At 34.6% G+C, this 21,208-nt stretch overlaps 1 protein-coding gene across 4 annotated transcripts in view; it reads left to right on the forward strand.

The window, feature by feature from the left end:
• LOC110021093 (exocyst complex component SEC15A) overlaps positions 1-20,426 on the forward strand; it is a 22,520-nt gene extending 2,094 nt beyond the window's left edge. For 2 of the 4 annotated variants that reach the window (XM_020719426.1, XM_020719427.1), the window contains exons 2-3: positions 17,373-17,528; positions 17,888-20,426. In XM_020719426.1, coding sequence (XP_020575085.1) covers positions 17,890-20,265 — 2,376 coding nt within the window. In that variant the 5' untranslated portion in view covers positions 17,373-17,528; positions 17,888-17,889 and the 3' untranslated portion in view covers positions 20,266-20,426. The remainder of the gene's footprint in view (positions 1-17,372; positions 17,529-17,887) is intronic. The other 2 variants (XM_020719425.1, XM_020719424.1) reach the window with 2 other exon arrangements.
• The last annotated feature ends 782 nt before the right edge of the window (positions 20,427-21,208 follow it).

A 21,208-nucleotide genomic window follows, 5' to 3' on the forward strand; every position in this document is an offset into this window, starting at 1 on the left:
TTTCCCTCATCACTTGAAAGCTAATACTCCTCGTTTGTGTGCTTTTTCAGTGTATCTTGTGTTATCGCCCATCTCTTTAATAACATCCTACTCAGTGAAGTAGATCATTCCCGTGGTTGTGCGATCTAATTTAATATGCCCAAATCTGGGACACTTGAAATACTTTCTGGCTGGGATAGATTTATGAATATTGTTTCACTCCACATGTTCTCTACTCTGAATCAATATCTTCTCAGGCAGGGTTGACTTGGTTGTTCCCCTTGGTGTATGTCGGCCGTTTTTTAACTTCGTGATTTGAAAAAGTGATCATTTTGTGATTTTGAAAATAATTTAAATATGAATGTAATATTTTTGATTTTTAAAAGTAACATTTTAATTTTAAAATAGGTGAGACCAAACGAGTCTCATATTTTAAATAATTTAGATGATTGAATACAATACTACAAGTAATACACTTATCCCGAAGAATAAATATATCACTTGTAATGAGGATTCAATCACCTAGACTAAAGAATTTGTGACATCCGTTTTGATCTGCGAAATATTTTATAAAAAAAAAAGGCCAACAAGTTCCCCTACCTAATACGAGGATTAGATATGGTTTATTTTATCTGAGTTTCAGATTCCCTATAGAGGCAAACCCCTATAATTAATTGCATCTCAAATGACTGAGAGTCATTTAAGAAAACTCTCGATTAAGATCAGGTGATCTTGCCTTCAAGATTTCAAAGTTTAGGTTTTCAAGATTGAACATGGGAAAATCAAATGAGAATGACTTAAAATAGGAACAATTATTTAAGAAATCCGAAAGGAAGAAAAGTAGGGGATATCACAAATCCGGGGAAAATCCCGGTGAACTTCCAACTATCCTATTGTTTGACTTTATTTTTTTGAAATAATTTAATTTTGATATTTCAATCCTGCAAATTATTTAGAGTTTAGGACTTATGTTTACACAATATCAGACTGTGCAAATAGCCTAAAAAGATAGGAGGATTTACACCGTACCGCACGATAACCTCAAAATCCTAAAACGTTAGGACTTATAATTGTACAACAGAGTTGTACAAAAAGCCTAAAGAGCGATCCTATGAGTTGTTATTTAAACTAAAGAAGGTGATAGGTGATGTGAATGTGTTTTGCTGCTGCAGATCCACCTTGAAGTTGTTCCTCATCTTACTGCCCACGATATTCGCTCTAAACTCTTCGTAGCAGCACCTCCTGGTTTAGTTTTAGTTTTGAAAATGCACCTAACCACTAGTTTATTCTATACTAAGACATAATACAAAAATTAAACAATAAAACATGCAGTGTGAGAGAAAAGTAACAATGTACTGTACAATGAAGAGGAAAGACAATATAACATGCTGAAAGTTGAGTATAACGTGCTATAAAGAATAATATAACATGCTGAGAAAATAACATAACAGACTATGAAAATAATATAACATGCTGTGAGATAAAATGCTGTAATATAAATTAAACCTGTACACCTGGTAGGTTCATTGCTTCTTTAAGTTTACCTATTATGCGCTGTGTAAAAGAGGAAAGTATAACCTGAAAAAGACTTACCAGAAACATGTAAATCGTAGGAAAAAGACAAACAAATAAAATAAAATACAATATCACATATAAATGACCAAAAATAGGAAATTTATATGTGATATTGGAATGTCCCAAATTGCCACAAGGATTTGAGTGTAAGGCAGAATCAAATCCCTGAGCGTTGGGTTTCAGTTTTGGTCAAGTTAAGGTAAGAATTTCATTATTTAATCTAATTAAATCAGTCATGAATCACAATCTAGTGCACCATCATGCATAGTGTCCTAGTTATCTCATGAACTGGGGTAAGATGTCTGGAGATGTTTGGTCTTTTATGATCATTTGAAAATTAGGAGGATGAACTCTCTCAAGGTGTGCTCCTAAGATTTAGGAAGCCTACACTTTAGTTTACTAGAAGTGTCTTAAAGTGTCTAACTTCAATTAAGTGTCATTTCAACTAACCCCCAAACATCTTTAGATTAAGCTTAGCTCACCATCAGACTCCTAAAACCTAAGGGGTAAACTTATAGTTTTGGCAAAAGGGTTGTAAAACATGCTTCAAACCTAATTAGAACAATTGAATTTAAGTTTATTCAAAACTTAAGGGGCCTAAGTGCAGGTCTACTAATCTTTCAAATCCATGTCTTGCTATAAAGAGTAGTATAACATGTTGGGAAAATAACATAACAGACTATGAAAACAATATAACATGCTGTGAGATAAAATGCTGTAATATAAATTAAATCTGTACACCTGGTAGGTTCATTACTTCTTTAAGTTTAACTATTATGCGCTGTGTAAAAGAGGAAAGTATAACCTGAAAAAGACTTAGCAGAAACATGTAAATCGTAGGAAAAAGACAAACAAATAAAATAAAATACAATATCACATATAAAGGACCAAAAATAGGAAATTTATATGTGATATTGGAATGTCCCCAATTGCCACAAGGATTTGAGTGTAAGGCATAATCAAATCCCGGAGCGTTGGGTTTCAGTTTTGGTCAAGTTAAGGTAAGAATTTCATTATTTGATCTAATTAAATCAGTCATGAATCGCAATCTAGTGCACCATCATGCCTAGTGTCCTACCTAGATATCTCATGAACTGGGGTCAGATGTCTGTCTTCTTCGGATCATTTGAAAATTAGGAGGATGAACTCTCTCAAGGTGTGCTCTTAAGATTTAGGAAGCCTATACTTTAGTTTACTTGAAGTGTCTTAAAGTGTCTAACTTCAATTAAGTGTCATTTCAACTAACCCCCAAACATCTTTAGATTAAGCTTAGCTCACCATCAGACTCCTAAAACCTAAGGGGTAAACCTATAGTTTTGGCAAAAGGGTTGTAAAGCATGCTTCAAACCTAATTAGAACAATTGAATTTAAGTTTATTCAAAACTTAAGGGGCCTAAGTGCGGGTCTACTAATCTTTCAAATCTTTCAAATCCATGTCTCTAATTGTTACCTAAACTCTCACTTTCTTCCAACCCCTAAATATTCTTCCAATTTACAGTTTCATTTTTCATATGCAAAAGGAATGGTAGATGGTTCGCTATTCTATCCCTCTTTAGGTTTCATCATCTCGAGAATCCAAATTCTATTTTTAATTCTCTCTCCATTTCTCTTTACTTCATATTTTTTTTAAGATTATGACTCATTTCTGAATATAATTAAATCGGAAATTCCCATTTTTAACTGACCGTTAAAAAAAAAATAAATGAAAAGGAGACCGATCCATTTTTAAAATAAAGTTGAATCAATAAAGCTTAAAACGAAATCATGAATATATCGGTCTAAAACATTAAATTCGTTAAAAAGAAATGGTCGGATCAATCCAGAGAAGGATATCCTTTCCAAATGTCAATCTTGCGCATTTCCAAACCCCTCATGAATTCAATTTATATTAAGTTTATAATTTCTTGAAACAAAGTTTCAAAAAAAACTTTTCATATGTCACAAAGCAAAAGAGAATAATTCATAGGGAATGAATTTCTAAATTTTCAAAAGCTATACCAATATCAATTCCATTTAATTCAACTTTTAAGCAAAAGCTCTTTTTTATCATTTTTTTTTCTCCTAAATATGAAATTATCCATAGAATTGTCCAAGGTAATAGAGAGAAACAACCACTAGCTCAATCCATTCCACCAAGAAATCATAAGTTAAAGCTTACGGGCAAGGCTCACAAAAGGAACAAAATCACCACAAAACCAACCATCAAATAGCCACCAAACATCATCTATATGGGCCTAATCACCAACTACCTGAGTGCAAACAATAATTACAACACCCAAAAGCTAACTACAACAATTAATGACACTATTAAGCTTCCAAACTGCTCCAAACAACAATTCTGAACTTCATATAGCCAACAAGAACTTCTTACAATTTTGCTATAGCAAACCTAGCAGTTTAAAAGCTCCCAAACAATCATTAAATTAGCCCTCAAACAAGCTTACGGGCAGAGTCAGGAAAAGGGGCAACTCCAGCCCAAGACAAGGGCAAACCAAACCCAGAAAAAGTTCAAAACAATAAGAGATTTCAGACAATATAAATCATCGAAAACAGAGCCCAAACAGAGAGAAAACAGAGCCCAAACCGAATCCAGGAAAAGGGCAAACCGAGTCCAGCACATGGGCAAGTCAAGCCCAAGGAATGTTCCAAAACAACAAGGGATTTTAGCCAACAGAGATTTCAGCCAACATAAGTCACTAAAAAGAAACCTAGACCGAGCCAAAGAAAGAGGGAAACCGAGCCCAGCACAGGGGGAAAACCAGAAAATATTTCCAGCATAAACTTGATTTCAAAAAGAGCTCAAACCAAGCCCACCAAATGGGCTAAAACAGGGTCATAAAAATCAGATTTCATAAAGCCACAACCGAGACCAAGAAAAAGGACAAATCAAATCCAATACATGGGGCAAAATAGGAAGCATGAAATGAGCCCCAAACATATGTTTTTACCTTATAAAACAATTTTCAACATGTATTGTAGTAGAAGGGGAGCAATAGAAACATGAAATGAGCCCCCAAATACATGTTTTATCTCATAAAACAATTTTCAATATATATTTGAACAAAAAGGGGAGCAATAAGAACATGAAATGAGCCCCCAAATACATGTTTCATTACATAAAACAATTTACAATATATATTTCAACAAAAGGGGAGCAATAAGAACATGAAATGAGTCCCCAAATACATATTTCATCACGTAAAACAATTTTCAACATATATTTCAGCAAAAGGGGAGCAATAAGAACATGAAATGAGCCCCCAAATACATGTTTCATCACATAAAACAATTTCCAACATGTATTTCAGCATAAGTGGGAGCAATAAGAACATGAAATGAGCCACAAAATACATGTTTCATCACATAAAATAATTTCCAACATGTATTTCATACTTCCAAACATTTCAAGCAATGAAATTTAATAGAGAAATGCATTCCAAGATCACCTTAGCCATGCTTTCAAGTGCTTCAAGTAAGGACAGTAAAGATAACCCATATATGCTTGTCATAGACATTTGTAAGGAATAAAAATGCATTTTTAAAATGTTTTACCAATGCTTCCACATGTTTCAAACAATGAAATAGTAAGGGAAACTGATATATATGCTTCATTCCTCAACATCTTAAGCAAATATTCATGGAGCATTTTTCCTATTTTAACATTTCCAATAACATGTTTCGAGCAAGGCAACAAAATAGAGGAGAGGAAGATGAATACTTATTTTCAGCAGATTTGAAATAAAGTTATAAGAATGGTTCAAGAAAAGACCACTTCAAGCAAAATATTCCTCCTAAAGATTCCAAGAAACGGCCACTACAAATGCTTTCCACTACAAATGCTCCACGTCACAAGCACTCGAAAGTTCTAGCTTAAAGAGGATTCCAACAACACTTTCCTTCCTAAAAGCCTCAGAAAATGACACCCCGCGGATGTCTTTGAACAATAAAACAGAGAGAATTTTTTATAACAACAGAAAAAAATTCAAGCTTTCCTCCCTCAAGAACTCTCCATTTCTCTCTTTTTTTTTACTCAAGTAGCCAGACAACCAGAAGAAGATGCAAAAGACTCCCCTAATCACACCGTAAGCCAAAAAACCAGAGAAACGAAAAGAAGTCACCTGTTTTCCACCCTAACCAACCAATCGAAAAGAGGAAAAGAAGAGTCACAATAAAGAGGGAGCGAGTATAACCTCGAGTAGGAGGAACGTCGACCAGGTGGAACTTCGCAGTTGGAGGGCTGCTCGGTCGAGTGGAGCTCGAGGAGACGAGCCGCATATGCGAATCAACAGAGGAAGACTCGAGAAGATAGTCGCGAGCGAGAATGGCAAGGAGAGCCGCGCAGATCGTGGATCTAGGGCACGAACGCGAGAGAGACGAGCCGAGCGGAAGATTGAGCGAATGGAGGGTTTAATCGGGTTTAAGCGAGTGTAGAAGTGTAAATGAGATTTAGGTTATAAACTTTATTATAATTTAAAGATATTTTTATAAAATAAAATATTTAATATCTTGAAAAATAAAAATTAGTTTGTTTTATTCGTGCGCCGTGACATATCGAATATGAATGTCCTTTCTAGGTATTTTCGACATTCCAGACGTGCTGGCGCGGCCCGTTTTGCCTTCGGAGGTCATCTTGACGAATTCATCGATCTGCGTGCCAATTTTCTCGTATCGAAAATATGGCAATATGAGTGTCTTTTCCTAAAATTGGTGTCCCGGACGCGTTTACGCAGTCCAATTTATCGTCGGAGGTCATCCGGAGAAGTTCATATTTTCACCCGTCCTTTGAGCTTAATTGAAGTCCTATTTCGTGTAATTTTGTGAATTTTGTGCATTTTGTGTGTGTATGTGACGAAAAATTCGTGACAATGTTTTCCTAAGGCTTGAAGTCCTATTAGGAACTTTCCCTTGAGTCTTCACAAAATAGCCCATAACCGCTCGTTCATAAGTCGATGGTCTTATGCCAAAAATGCTAGACATCAAAGGAAAATAAATAGTGGCTAGAATTTCTAAAAAGGTGGGTCTCAATTCTAATTTTCTAAAACGATCAATAAGAACTCCTAGAGCTAGATCCTAGGCTCTGAGGATGAGAAGAAAAGTTCTCACAAAAATGTGGTCAACAGTGTACTCTAGTTGCAAGACCCTAAGGTTAAACCTTGTTTGTAAGATGTGATGATCGATCAGTGATGCGGTCTCTCCACTTTTGAAGTTGGAGTTTGAGCATTTGTTCTGTAGTGAGCTGATATGTATTGACATTGACACATTACATCTCTCATGTCATCTTTGACTAGGTAGTGATCTTGCCTTTTCTCTCACGCTAACGTATAAGCTTCAAATTTTTCTACTAAAATAAAACACTTTTCTTTAACTTGTTAGCTGTTAGTTTCACCATTATGTTTGATGGGACATTTTGAAGCTCAAAGAAACGCTCCACAGTCATAAGCCACTCGATCAACTCGTCGGTTTTCTTTAACTTGTTAGCTGTTAGTTTCACCATTACGTTTGATGGGACATTTTGAAGCTCAAAGAAAAGCTCCACAGTCAGAAGCCACTCGATGAACTCGTCGAAGTCTAAGTGGCCATCAAAATGTGACAAATTCACCTTTAATTCAAAATTTTGATTTCTTAGATATTCAAATCAAGTCTTCGGGGCAGAAGTTTTCATCCTTGATATCTGTATGGTGAAAGAGATTCCATTTCTTCGATCGAGCAAGTCACCGTTGTGACTATTGGTGACTCTTTCAGATTGTTTCCTCTCGAAAACAACAAATCTCTATTGCAATTGGAGGATTTCCCGCCTCTCATTCTCCATAGAAGGTTCCTTGACATCCCTTTTGCGGACTTCTCATAAACAATATCATGGCATTTCCTCCCATTCAGATGTTTGATAGTTTTCTCTTTGGTGGTGTGATTAAGGTTTATGAGTGGATAGGTGGAAGGAAGTGTGTAATAACGATATGGGGGTGGGAAAGAAAAAAATTTTGGGGGAGATATCAGGGATGCTAGAAACCCTAGGATAAGACTAAAATTTAACAAATTCTAATACCAAATGATATTGGATTTAACCCAAACAATAATAGGAAAACCAAATATTATTACTATAAAGCCAATTTGGCGGTTACAACTCGCACATTGAAGGGGAAATGCAACAATATAGATAGAAAACACAACTTAAGTGTATCTCAAGTGGTGGAGTTCAATGAGGTGGGGTGTAATGGGTAGGTTGGGTTGTTAGATGGTGTCAGATTCAGCGTGTAAAGTTTTTAGAAGGTGAATGAGTTGCGGTAAGACATATTGGGGGCAAGAACAATAACAAGACAACAGGGGGATGGATTTGAGCAGCTGGAACAATGAGGACAAAGCTAGAAATGTTTGAGATAGCAACTAGGCAGTGACAGAGGGTGGTAAGGACAATTGAAAAACTCGGGGGTGACAGGGAATGACAAAGGGGAGGGTTGGACAAGTAGGCATTGACGGAGAGTGGTAGGGGTGGCTGGAATGGTTGCGACATCGAGGAATGCAAATTCTAGAAGGCGGCAGTGGAGGCGACTGCAGAAGACGGCTGTCAGGGGCAGATGCGGGGATCAGGAAGATAATCACCACGTCGAGAGAGGGATACAACCTGAGCACCACTCAAACTCTTGGATACAACCTTGAATGGAGCAAACGGACGCCGATGACTGTCCTAAACAAAGTCACGACAAAAAACTCTAATCTAAACCCTAATGTTACACATATATAGGAAATAACTAGAAATAAATGAAAGGAAAGAAGAAAGCTCGCTAAATATTAGAAAGGAATTGAAAATGGGTTGCTTAGTTTGGCTTTTTGCTGTTCGTGTGAATTGATGCAAGCGCTCGGTTCGGTTCCTATAGCAATATTGTAATAGGGATCTCATAAACGAGGCTCCTGATAGCTCCCAATCACTGTATACATAGAGAGTCAAAGGATGAGTTTGAGATACTTTGATACATTTTGATCAACTCAAGTAATATTAGCTTTTATTTTATAATGAAAATTTAATCAAGATTCTCATGGTCAAGCTTTTCATGTCATACCCGTGGTCCAAAAGCCTGGACACTTAGCAATATTAAACAAGATGAAAATATTGAACTTAAATTTGGAAAGAAGTTTTAAGAGACAAATTTGATTAAAACTTATTTTGTACTTACACCTAATTATAAATGATGAGAATAAGATTAAATAATAGAAGGTTGTAATATTTCACTTTTTTAATCTATCATTAAAGGCTTTAATTAAAGTTAAAATAAATAAAAAATAATAAAAAATAAAAAAGTAAAAAAAAAACAAATTTAATTAAACAATTAAAGGCTTTAATTAAAGTTAAAATAAATAAAAATAATAAAAAATAAAAAAGTAAAAAAGTAAAAAAACAAATTTAATTAAACCGAATAGAAGAAAACTAGATAAATTTATTTTTTAACGCAATAAGCACACTAATAGATATTATTGAAGAATTTTCTCATATTGTTATAACCCAAAAAATGATATTATTGAAGAATTTTCTCATGTTGTTATAACCCAATAAGCACACTAATAGAACTTATAATGAAAATGTTTGTAACGAGTGAGTTTGATGATTCAAACATCTCAAGCTACTATTATTTATTAAAATATAAACAACAATGTATTAGAGCATTTAACATGAACAATATTTAAAATATTATTTTAACAATGAAAAAGTGTCATACGATTCAAATAATCTACAATACTATCATGCTTATGATCATCTATACAATAAACATATCGATAAATATACTTGCATATCAACATCTATGTGCTATTGTATCAAATACACTTGAATAAGCTTTTGTATGATTTCTCAACACACACATATCTATATATATATATATATATAATTGATTTATTTTAATATTTTTAAATTAGGAAATGTAAACACCAATCTTAAGAATATTATATATATATATATATAAAATTGATTTCTTTTAATATTTTTAAATTAGGAAATGTAAACACCGATCTTAAGAATTTTCAATATTTATTTTTAGAGCAAGTTGACACCCTGCTAGTCATTATTAAAAAGATTTTATACTGACATATATCTTTCTGCACAAAATTATACAATTTCTATCTATTTCATTAACAAAATTTAAGCAGATATTATATAATCAGTATGACAATTGCAAGTTTTATAACAAGACATGATTTGCATAAATATAATTTAAAAAAATTCAATAGAATCAATTTCTTGAAAGTAGTAGATATTGCTATTACATAAATCATTTTAATATTCAGGAATTTGTGTAGTAATTTATCAAAACAAAGTTATCTATGTTATCTGATATTGCAATATGAATATAAAGAGTATTTATGGGAATTTGTATAACAAATAATTGAAAATAAAGTTGGTTTGGTAACTTTCAAATATTGAGAAGCTCATTACAAAGTAATAAAAATATTTTTTATAACAATGAAGGATAAATTTATCCTTTGATAAATAAGAGCTACTTATCTCTAAACGAGTTATATAAAATTCCAAATTCAATTGAGATCTACTAAATTTCACTAAGCAATGGTACTACATGAAGTGAATCTTAACCAATTATAAGTACGTAATTAAATGCATTAAGACTAATTATTTTACTAATATATGTATATCTTATTCAAGCTAAGTGATACCATTTTAGGGTTCCTAAAAGTTGTTTAAGAAGTAGATCTAGTGGAGTGGTGATTGGAGAACAGCGAGGGAACGATGATATGCAAGGTCAATGAGATTTGGAAGAGGATGGGGGGGGTGAAATGTGTTGGGCAGGAGATTCAAACGGTTTAGCGACTATCCAGACTTAAAACAAGAGTCGAATGATGAAATTATAAAGAATGGGTAGCTTGGAGGATCCCTAAATTTTTCATAGGTAAGTTACAAACACACCATTTTCAAAAAGAAAATGATACATCACTCATTAAGATTGAAATTAGAGATAGAATCTCTAAAACATACAACCAAAGCCAAATGTCTCTCAAAACTGAAAAACCGAACACATAAATACTCTCATGCTCGAAAGAAACCTTAATTAGAAATAAAGAAATAAGAAATAGGCTATAAAAGGTAAAATATATCTCTAAATTTGATAGAAAAATAAAATTAGTTGGTTCAACACTCCTGCAATGACTACATTATGCAAATTCTTCGACATCACAGTGTCGTGGTATTCCATGATTCCACAGGATTCTGTGATTTCAGATTGGAAAATTTCTAGATCGGGAACTCTTGTGTTATTCTCCTCTACTTGGAGAGCTTTCGTCTCTACAACCTTCTAAAATCGATTTATCAACACATCAAAATCATTGCATTGTTGTAATTGGGGGAGCCTCACTACAAAGCCTATGCTCACATCCACCAAATATAACTTTGAAGCATGCACGTCCTTTCAAAGTCTGTCTTGATAGAATAAATAGCCATTATGCTACTAGAGTTGGAACTGTACATAGACAATTATTCTCATGAAGTCTTGAGCAATTATATCTGTAACCTTTTTATCCAACTCTTCGTGCTCGATTGGACACATCCGATAAACAAATCTATCTGAAGGAGCTGACTCTGGAATGAAATATATGACATACTAGACCACCTCAGTGACAACCACGCAGAAGATATATTTTTCTTCAGGATATCCGCATCTCAATAGGGGCCGTCCCTTTCCTCGGAGTCACTACCTTATAAGACAACCAATGTTAGTCTTATTAGAGTCTCTCTCATAAGCTCAGCTTGAATCACTAGCATCTCTCTCTCATCTGCTACAAGCCAATACTCTTCTTTGACGTCTTCATTCTTTCACTTGTCACTGTTCATTCTTTCAATTGCCCTGTGCTTAGTGAAAGAGATCATGCTCCTATTTGGGCAATTTGACACAATGTGACCAAAATCATGACACTTGAAGTATTTTCTGGTTGGGATGGATTTTAGAATGCTGACGGTCTCCATTCTTTCTCTGCTTTTGATTAGTTTCCCCTTGGTTTGGGTTGGCTTGGGTGCTCCAGTTGAGTACGCTTGGTGCTCAATTTGATGAGCCCTGTTGAAGGATAGTGTGGACTAAATAATGATGTGTTGTTTCTCCAACTCAAGGCTAAGGTTTTGACATCATGTAATATCCAATAAAGTTGTAACTGTACCAAATTACCAATTGTTATTTTAATCCCCCTATATATCGAGCTATGTTATTCTCCTCGAGCTTCATTAGCATATAAGCTGCTCAAACTTAGCGATGTACTCTTCTATTGAGAGATATTGCTGCTCCAAGTGATAAAGTCTCAAAAACATATCCTATCTGTAATGTGTTGGTATGCACTTGCGCTGAATCTCCCTTTTCATCTTAGATTAGATAATTTTTTTTTACTTTCCCTTTCACGCTGGTGTAATCACTTCAAATATCTCATCATAAGGAAGCATCGTTCCTTAACTTAATGGCGGCTAACTTTATTCTTCTGTCATGTGAAACGTCATTGTACTTAAAAGGCCCATTCTACTATTTGTAGGCACACATAGAACTCGTTTAGTCCCATACAATTGGCCAAATTGAGTAAACCAAATTTCTCTCAAAATTCTAATTTATTCTCTAAGATTCAATGTCAAATCGTTGGTGTATTGATTCTTCATCATTGGAAGCTTTTTGGTGGAACGGTTTTACTTCCTCCACTTGATTTGATGAGTGAGCGTTGTGGCTATGCGTGATTTGTCTAGGTTGTCTTCTCTCAATGATGGCAAGTCTTTGTTGCAATTGAAGAGTTTTTCACTGCATATGCTCCATTATGATCTCCTGAACAATGCGTTGAGGGTTCCTCCTTGGTAGCATGATGTTTCATTCTTCCGATAAAAGTTTTGACGGAAAAGGAAATGAGGTTTAAGGTTAGGGTTAGGTGGGTGATGTAAGAAATTTTTTTTGTGAGTCAAAGATTGGTGTAGTTTTTAGGATTTTGGTGTTCGTATCGAGTTAGATATTTAGTGGAGATAGGAAGGTTGGATTTTAAAGTTTAGGATTAGGACTAAAAATTATGACAGGAATGGTTAGGGCTTTAAATTGGTTGAAGATTTAGGTTATGGATTTTTTGGTAGTGTAGGAATGATAAATCCCTAAATATTTTGGGTTTATTGGGCTCTGATACTAGATGATACCATTTTGGGGCTCCCAGAAGTTATTTAGGAAGTAGATCTAGTGAGGATGTGATTGGGGAATAGTAAGGGAACGAGAATTTGTAAGGTCGATGAGATTTGGAAGATGATAGGGGGTGAAATTTGCTATTGGGCAGCAAATTAGATTGGTTCGGTAGCTGTCCGGGCTAAACAGAATGGTCAAATGGAGAAACAACGAAGTATGTGCGATGAAGAGGATCCACGATATGTTCCTAGGCATTAAGGTAGAAATCAATGATAGAATCTCTAAGCAAACAAATCTAGGACCCTTAAAACAAAAAGATCAAACATATAAATAGTCTCCTATTAGAAAGAAACCCTAATTGGAAGTAAACAAATAGGAAATAAGCTATAAAATGGAAATATATCTCTGAATTTTATAAAGGCACAAAATTAGTCGGTTATGCATTCCCACGATCGTGCACTCCCCTGATTCCACAACACCGAGGTGCCGGATCGCGAGTTTCCACGATTTCATGGGATTTAGCGATCCTAGATCTCAAATTAGTTATTACAGAAATATAATCTATCTTATAATCCAAACTATGATCTCTCTAAAGTGATTTAAATAGAATTTAAACAGAATTAATCTAACGTAACCAACAAATAATAACTCCAGTTAATCTACTATAAATTTAAGTAATTAAACGGCCTTTATCAAATCATGGGGAGGGATGGAACTATAGTGTATTTGAAATATAACAAAGAGGGATGAGGCGATATGGAGGAAGAGTGAAAATGAGAATTAGAGTCGGAGGAGAAGGGACATTGGATTAGAAGGAGGACAAGAAAACGACTTACATTGTGCTGACTTCTGATCAAAGAATAAGGCAATGGCGAGACCTCCTTGCTGTTAGTGTTTGGTTGATTGTGGAGAGGAGGATGGGGGCTTGCGACTTGGGAAAATAGATCGTGGTGAGGGCTTGCGACTTGGGGTGGAGAGGAGGATGGGGGCTTGCGACTTGGGAAAACATAGATCGTGGTGAGGGCTTGCGACTTGGGAAAAATAAATCGTGGTGAGGGCTTGCGACTTGGATATCTCTGTCAAAGGAGGCTTGACGACTGTTAAGATAGGGCTGGGTGAGGAGTGTGATGAATTAGAGTTTGCTCTCTTTAAATCCGTAGTTAAAGTGATGGCAGACACATTATCGAATGTTAGATGATAGAGCATAGATCGGTGCTCACAAAATTTTCATTTGAGTTTATTGATTTATGGTTCAGACAAATCGGGTAAAATGAGGGGTTGATGATAGACCAGATTCGGTCTATTAAATATTATCTCTCGAAAGAATTTGGTCCTTAAATTTATATTTTAATTTTAGAATAGTTGGGGTATTTTCCAATCATCTCTTCTTTTGCTTTTTGTGTTGCTTCTCACAACATTATTTTCAGGAGTACTCTAAGTGAATAGAACAACGAAAAATCTGTCAAACTTCACAATTCAAAATATGCTTTGATACATCATAGTTCAGATATTTTTTTGACTGAATAGAGACTAAAATTAAAACTTTTGAGAATCATCATGCATATAGCGTTGTGGTAAAAATACGTGAAAAATAGTGTGCACTCATCCAAGTTTTGATGGTAAAGAACACTGCCAACTCTCTTGAACACCTTAAAGTACTAATTTAATAGGGTCGAAGCTTTCCACTTTTGCTAAATCATATAACTCTATGCTTAGGTGAAATCTTGAAAAGACATGATCCACAACCTCAAATTTGATTTTTTTTTTTATTTTTTATGCTTAGGGTTAAACTATCTCTCTAATGCTCTTAAGTTGAATGTTATCATAACCGAATCTAATGGATCTTCTTAGTAGCTTGATCAACTAATTGAGATATTAAGAGTCTTTTCTTGCTAATTAAAACAAATATAAAAGAGACCTACAATTTCTTTCATAAAAGTTTGTATGATGACATGCCGATAGTAGCTTGAAAATTATTATTATATGCAAGCTCCACTAGCAAAATGTAATTTTATCAATTACATTTGAAATCAAGAATATTTGCTCTCATCAAATCTTCATTATCTGAATAGTATGCCCTGATTGGTAGTTTGCCTGATAATGAAATGCAATGCTCTAACTCTATCTTATATATGAAGCCTCTAGTGCTTTCTTTCATAATTTAGAAGTAAACCTTTAATCTTCATTGGGAATAATAATGATTGAGATTTCATGCAATTGAATACTTTGTAGCTCTTAAATGACCATCCAAGCTGTTTAGGTTAAATTTTTCATGAAGTTGAACTTCATGTATCTTTGCTCACAAGCAATAGACGACCTAAATTTGGTGGAATTCTCAATTAGTTTAGGAAAATACACATAAATACTAGAAAAATCTTTAACAAATCTCTATCAATAGACAACTAGATTTAAAAAAAAAACAATAATGTTCTTTGTGCTGCTTGGTTTCGACTGATCTATTATTACCCATTATTAAAATATTAGTTTCATTGATATTATGCAAAACTTCTCTGTGGAGCATTTCACATAAAGCTTATTCTCCTAAAAAATTTTCAAAGTTTCTCTGAGATGTTGAACATATTTATCTTCACTCTTTATTAGATTAAAATATCATCAATGAATACAATTTCAAAATATTTTAAATAAGTTTGAAGACTCTTTTTATCATATCCATGAAAGCTAAATTAACATTAATCAATCCAAATGACATTACCAAAACCTCATAATGTCATATCATAATTAAATAATTGTCTCAGGCACATCATCATTTTTGATCTTCAACTGACAGTGCACAAACTAAATGTTAATGTTAAAATACATGGATGAACTATGTAACTTATCAAACAAATCATCTTTATCAGTGGATATTTATTCTTCAAGGTCATCTTATTTAAATTTAATTAATTAAGGCGTTATTTCATCCTTTCGTCCTTTTTTTTCACAAGCAGTTACCCAAGATGAAATTTTTGGTTTGACAATTCCTTGTCTAATAATTCTTGTAATTGAATCGCGAGTTATTAGAGCTAATATTAGCCATGTGAAATGCTTGGAACTCAAAAATACTTGTCATTAGATCTTTAGTGAACTTAATCACACGATCAGGTAGCACATTATTTTAAACATGAAAAAATATTAAAAAATTTTAGCTAAAAATATCACTAAATATGAAAAATTATTGGATTGAAAGATAAATCGTCATAATAATGAAAACAACTAAACTGACACTCAGGTTTATGTATTCAATGCTTCAGTGAGTAGTTTTAGTAAATTTTTTGGAAGCTGTTCATCAAAGTCATTTGAAATTTTGATAAGCACACTGTTAGCGTTAAATGACATTATTTATTGTCTTAATCATTTAACACTTCTAATCATTTAACATCTCAAGATCCAGAAAAAAAATTAATACCTAATAGTTTATGTAGTGCTTGATCATAATTTAGAGCATAATTTAGAGAAAATAAAATCAAATTCCATGACCATTGTTTTATAAACAAAAAAAGATTTAACCAAAAAGAACTTCTATATGAAGTTTCAAGTAAATTAGTTTAATCCCTTCAATCAAAACGCCAAATTAACATCAAAATGGAGGTTGAACAGAAATCAACTCGGAAGATCAATTCAGAGATATTTATAATCGATTATGTGTGATTTGAAATGACAGGAAAATACTCTAAAAACTTAGAGCGATGCATATCATGTCAACTCAGTCAAATCACTCACATCACAAGATTCATTTAAAAATTAATTGCCAACTTTGAAAAAGAAGCCAACTTACCAAAAAAGATGGGCATAAAATAATTAAGTGCTGCATATGTTTTACAAACATAGTGACCTTTTATTATTCCAAAAAGCCTCCGGTAGAATGTAAAAGAAAATACATAAAATGAAAGATAAATATCTCATAAAAAAATTTTTTTTTGAAGGAAAAAATCTCATCTAACTTGCAGGAGGATGAACCATTTGATGATGCTGGGATGCTCCAAAAATTTTAACATAATGAAGATGTAGCTTCTCATAATAGAACTTTGAAATCAAGATTGACTTGAGAGATATAGTTCCCAGTGAATTAAGTAATACAATTACACTTTGGCACCTCAATGAACTGGCTTATTGGAGGAGATGCCTCAAACTTAATAAAGCAACTTCATCCTTTAGATTATTTACTTCTCAACAAACATTCCTGATGGTTTATTTGATGGAGTACTAAGGCAACTAGCAAATTTTCAAAAATTTCCACATATATAAATTTCTCAGTTTTTAAAAAATTGAAGTTCAGTAATTTGCTCTACAATTTTTATATTTTTAGATTCAACACAGACTTGAAGAGCGAGTACCATAACCTTTAGAGATTTAAAATCTATCGAGTATTAATATGCATAAGAAGATTTAAACTCAATGTATTTTTTAATTCTCTCCATTACTCTATTGCATGAGAAGATATAAAAAGATAGTGAAAAATCTCCAATTTGCCATGGAACTTGCTAGAGAGTTCGGCAAAGGGAGTTCTTCCTTGAGGATCTGACCCTCAACTTTGGACATTCAAGGGCCACTCAAGTATTTGAACAACTAGCACTCAATAAGAATTTTAAAATAAGCATTGCTAAGTTTTGCTACATAAATTTATTTGTATTATTCAAATATAATAATCCCTATAGCATTGCACTTGACCTATACCTATAAATGCAGGTTTAGTGTGGATTAGCCCGGGATTAAATTTGGTTACATCAACTTGCATTTCAACATCAATTTACTCTACATTCTTAGAGCTTATCCGTCTTCTTTCTCATTTAAGCCTGACCTGTTCTCGCAAATAAAGTTCTGATGCTACTCATGAATAAATTGGTATCTAATCACAATCTCATTTATGATGATTCTTTGTTATTTATGATTGATAGGTGACTCTGAGATTAAAATAGAAAAAGGTGCCAAAATAATCCCCTGACTGTTTACATTGAGTCATTTTAGTCACAAAGTTTATAAAGAATATCAAATTAGTCATCAGATTGGGACTATTTCCCATGATAAAATAGTCTAGAGACTAAATTGATACTTTTATAGATTTTGGGATTAAAATTACCCATTTGCAAAGAGTAGGAGAACTATTTTGATGCTTTTCTCCCAAATCCAAATATTGTTAAACTTTTAATCTTCTGATAGATTTTATTAGATTTCTTTCTAAAATAAGTGCCACTAATTGGCAGAAATGAGTGTCCAACCCAAAAGGAGGGCAGCAGCAGAAAGTGGGGAAGTAAGTGGGGGGATCGACTCAGGCCTCTCAACTTTGATTGGAAATGGAGAAGATTTAGGCCCAATTGTTAGGCATGCCTTTGAAGTTGGCAAACCAGAGGCGCTCTTGCACCAGCTTCGGAGCATCGTTAAGAAGAAGGAAGTCGAAATAGAAGAGCTTTGCAAACTCCACTATGAGGACTTCATACTCGCAGTCGACGAGCTTCGTGGTGTGTTGGTGGATGCTGATGAGCTCAAAAGCATGTTAGCAAATGAAAACCTCAGTCTTCAAGACGTTGCAAGTTCTCTTCTTCTAAAGCTTGAGGACCTCCTTGAACTTTACTCTATCAAAAAAAATGTCACCGAGGCCCTTAGAAAGCTGAAGATTTGCATTCAAATTTCAAATTTATGCCATAAGTGCAATAAACATATATCAGATAACAAGTTTGTCCCAGCTTTAAAAACTCTGGACATGATTGAGAATGATTATCTCTCAAATGTTCCCATAAAGTCGCTTCGAAAGGTGATTGAGAAGCAAATTCCAGCAATAAAAACACAAATTGAAAAGAAAGTTTGCAGTGAATTTAATGAGTGGCTTGTGCAAATAAGAAGCATTTCGAAGAATATTGGGCAATTAGCCATTGCGCAAGCTGCCTCTACCCGCCAAAGAGATGAGGAAATGCGTGCTCGACAGCGGGAAGCTGAAGAGCAGAGCCGTTCCGGTCTTGTGGAGTGTGTGTACTCATTAGACATTGAACAGCTCGATGAAGACTCAGTTCTCGAGTTTGATCTTACTCCCGTATACCGCGCACACCATATACACACTTGTCTCGGTATCGAGGAGAGGTTCCACGAATACTATTACAAGAACAGATTAATGCAGCTCAAATTGGACTTAGAGATCTCAACTTCTCAGCCATTTCTCGAATCCCACCAACCTTTTTTCACTCAGATTGCCGGTTTTTTCATTGTGGAGGACCGTGTTCTTCGCACCGCAGGAGATTTGCTGTCTGATACTCAGGTGGAAACTATTTGGGACACAGCTCTGGCAACTATAACATCAATTCTAGAGTACCAGTTTGCCCGCATGGATACTGCAAGCCATCTTCTTCTCATCAAGGACTTCGTTACATTGTTATGTTCAACCCTAAAGCATTATGGTTACCGTTTGACGCCATTGCTTGAGGTTCTCAATAGCACCAGAGACAAGTATCATGAACTCCTCCTCGATGAATGCCGGAAACAACTTACCAACATCCTTGCTAACGACTCTTATGAACAAATGGTGATTCGGAAGGAATACGAATACAAAATGAATGTTGCCGCATTCAATCTTCAAACTTCAGATATAACACCTGCCTTTCCATATGTGGCCTCCTTCTCCTCCTCCGTTCCCGATGTTTGCCGTATAATTCGCTCCTTCATCAACGACTCAGTGAGTTACTTATCGTTCGGAGCCCATATGAACTTCTACGATGTCGTGAAAAAGTATGTGGACAAGCTTCTGATCGACGTCCTCAACGAAACACTCCTCAACATTATTCATGGCGGCTCGTTAGGCGCGTCGCAGGCGATGCAAATTGCTGCTAACATTTCTGTTCTGGAGCGAGCTTGTGATCTCTTCCTTCGGCAGGTTGCACAGCGCTGCGGCATGCCGGTTCGTCTTTTCGATCGGCCTCATGCTGGTTTCGCTGCGAAGGCCGTGTTGAAGGCCTCACAGAACGCGGCTTATAACGCGCTGCTGAACGAGGTGAACTCGAAGTTGGATGAATTCTATTTTCTCATGAATAATTTTGACTGGATTGCTGATGATCCTCCGCAGAATGTGAGTGATTATACGAATGAGATTATAATCTATCTTGACACCTTGATATCTACAGCCCAGCAGATTTTACCGTTGGAAGCCCTTTACAAACTTGGTATTTCTTCATTGGAACATATCTCTGACTCCATTGTTGCAGCTTTTTTAAATGATAATGTTAAGAGATTTACAGTTAGTGCTGTTATGGGGATCGATAATGACTTGAAGGCACTTGAAGTGTTTGCAGAAGAAAGATATGAGAGCACGGGGTTGTGCGATTTGAACCAAAACCGGAGCTTAAAGGATTGTTTGTTGGAATCTAGACAACTGGTTAACCTTCTTTTAAGTAATCAAGCTGAGAACTTTATGAATCCTGTAATAAGACAGAAGAATTATGGTTCTCTGGACTATAAAAAGGTGGCCAGTATATGTGATAAATTTAAGGATTCTCCTGATAGAATTTTCGGAAGTTTGTCAAGCAGAAACACTAAGCCGAATGCTAGGAAGAAGTCCATGGACATGTTGAAGAAAAGGCTGAAGGACTTCAACTGAAGCTGATTGAGCTGTTTGTTTCGGTCGGTCGCTATGGTATTTTTCATTTCTTTGAATTTTGTCGCCTTCAATCTGTATTTTTTCGTTGTATGTTGCGCGAGTTGTTCATATTCGTGTTTTTCTTGTTCACTATTAATTTTTTTTTTAATGGTTGGTTCTATGAAATTTATGATGTTTTTTATGCTGTTTTCATTTTAGTTTCTTTTAACTGCTTCATGATTTGAAAATTTTGATTTTATTTGTTATTGGAATTGTTTGTCTCCTGATTTTTTTAATATTTTAATTTATCTTTTCTTAATTTTTTTAATATTTCTTTCTTGATTTATGTGAATATGTATAATGCATTAATATTTTGATGTTCAAACTGAATGAGGATTGACCAAATATTTTCCTATTTCTGTTGGATTACATTAGGGATCGGCTTTAAGCCCATATCTTTTTGCTTTAGTTATGGATGGTCTTACTGGACATCTACAGGAGGATGTACCTTGGTGTATACTTTTTGCTGATGATATCCTTCTCGTGGATAAAACGAGAGAAAAAGCCCAGGAAAAACTTGAACTATGGAGGTTTACATTGGAGTCAAAACAAGTAGAACTAAAACTGAATACATGGAATGTAATTTTAGTAGTAGTAGCTCTAGTGACATAAGTGTGACTTTGGGTGATCAAATTATTAAAAGGTGTGAACGATTTAGATATCTTGGTTTCGTTGTTCAAAGTGATGGTGATATAGATGAGGATGTTAATACTAGAATTCAAGTTGGTTGGTTGAAGTGGAGGAATGCTTCGTGCTTTTTGTGTGATAGAAAAGTACCACTTAGACTGAAAGGAAAATTTTATAAGATGGCGGTGAGACCTGCAATGCTTTATGGCGCTGAATGTTGGCCTTTAAAAGAGAAGCATAATAATAAGTTAAGTGTTGCTGAGATGAGAATGATTAG

This window comes from Phalaenopsis equestris, unplaced genomic scaffold, assembly GCF_001263595.1.
Source record: "Phalaenopsis equestris unplaced genomic scaffold, ASM126359v1 Scaffold000121, whole genome shotgun sequence".
Taxonomy (NCBI): domain Eukaryota; kingdom Viridiplantae; phylum Streptophyta; class Magnoliopsida; order Asparagales; family Orchidaceae; genus Phalaenopsis; species Phalaenopsis equestris.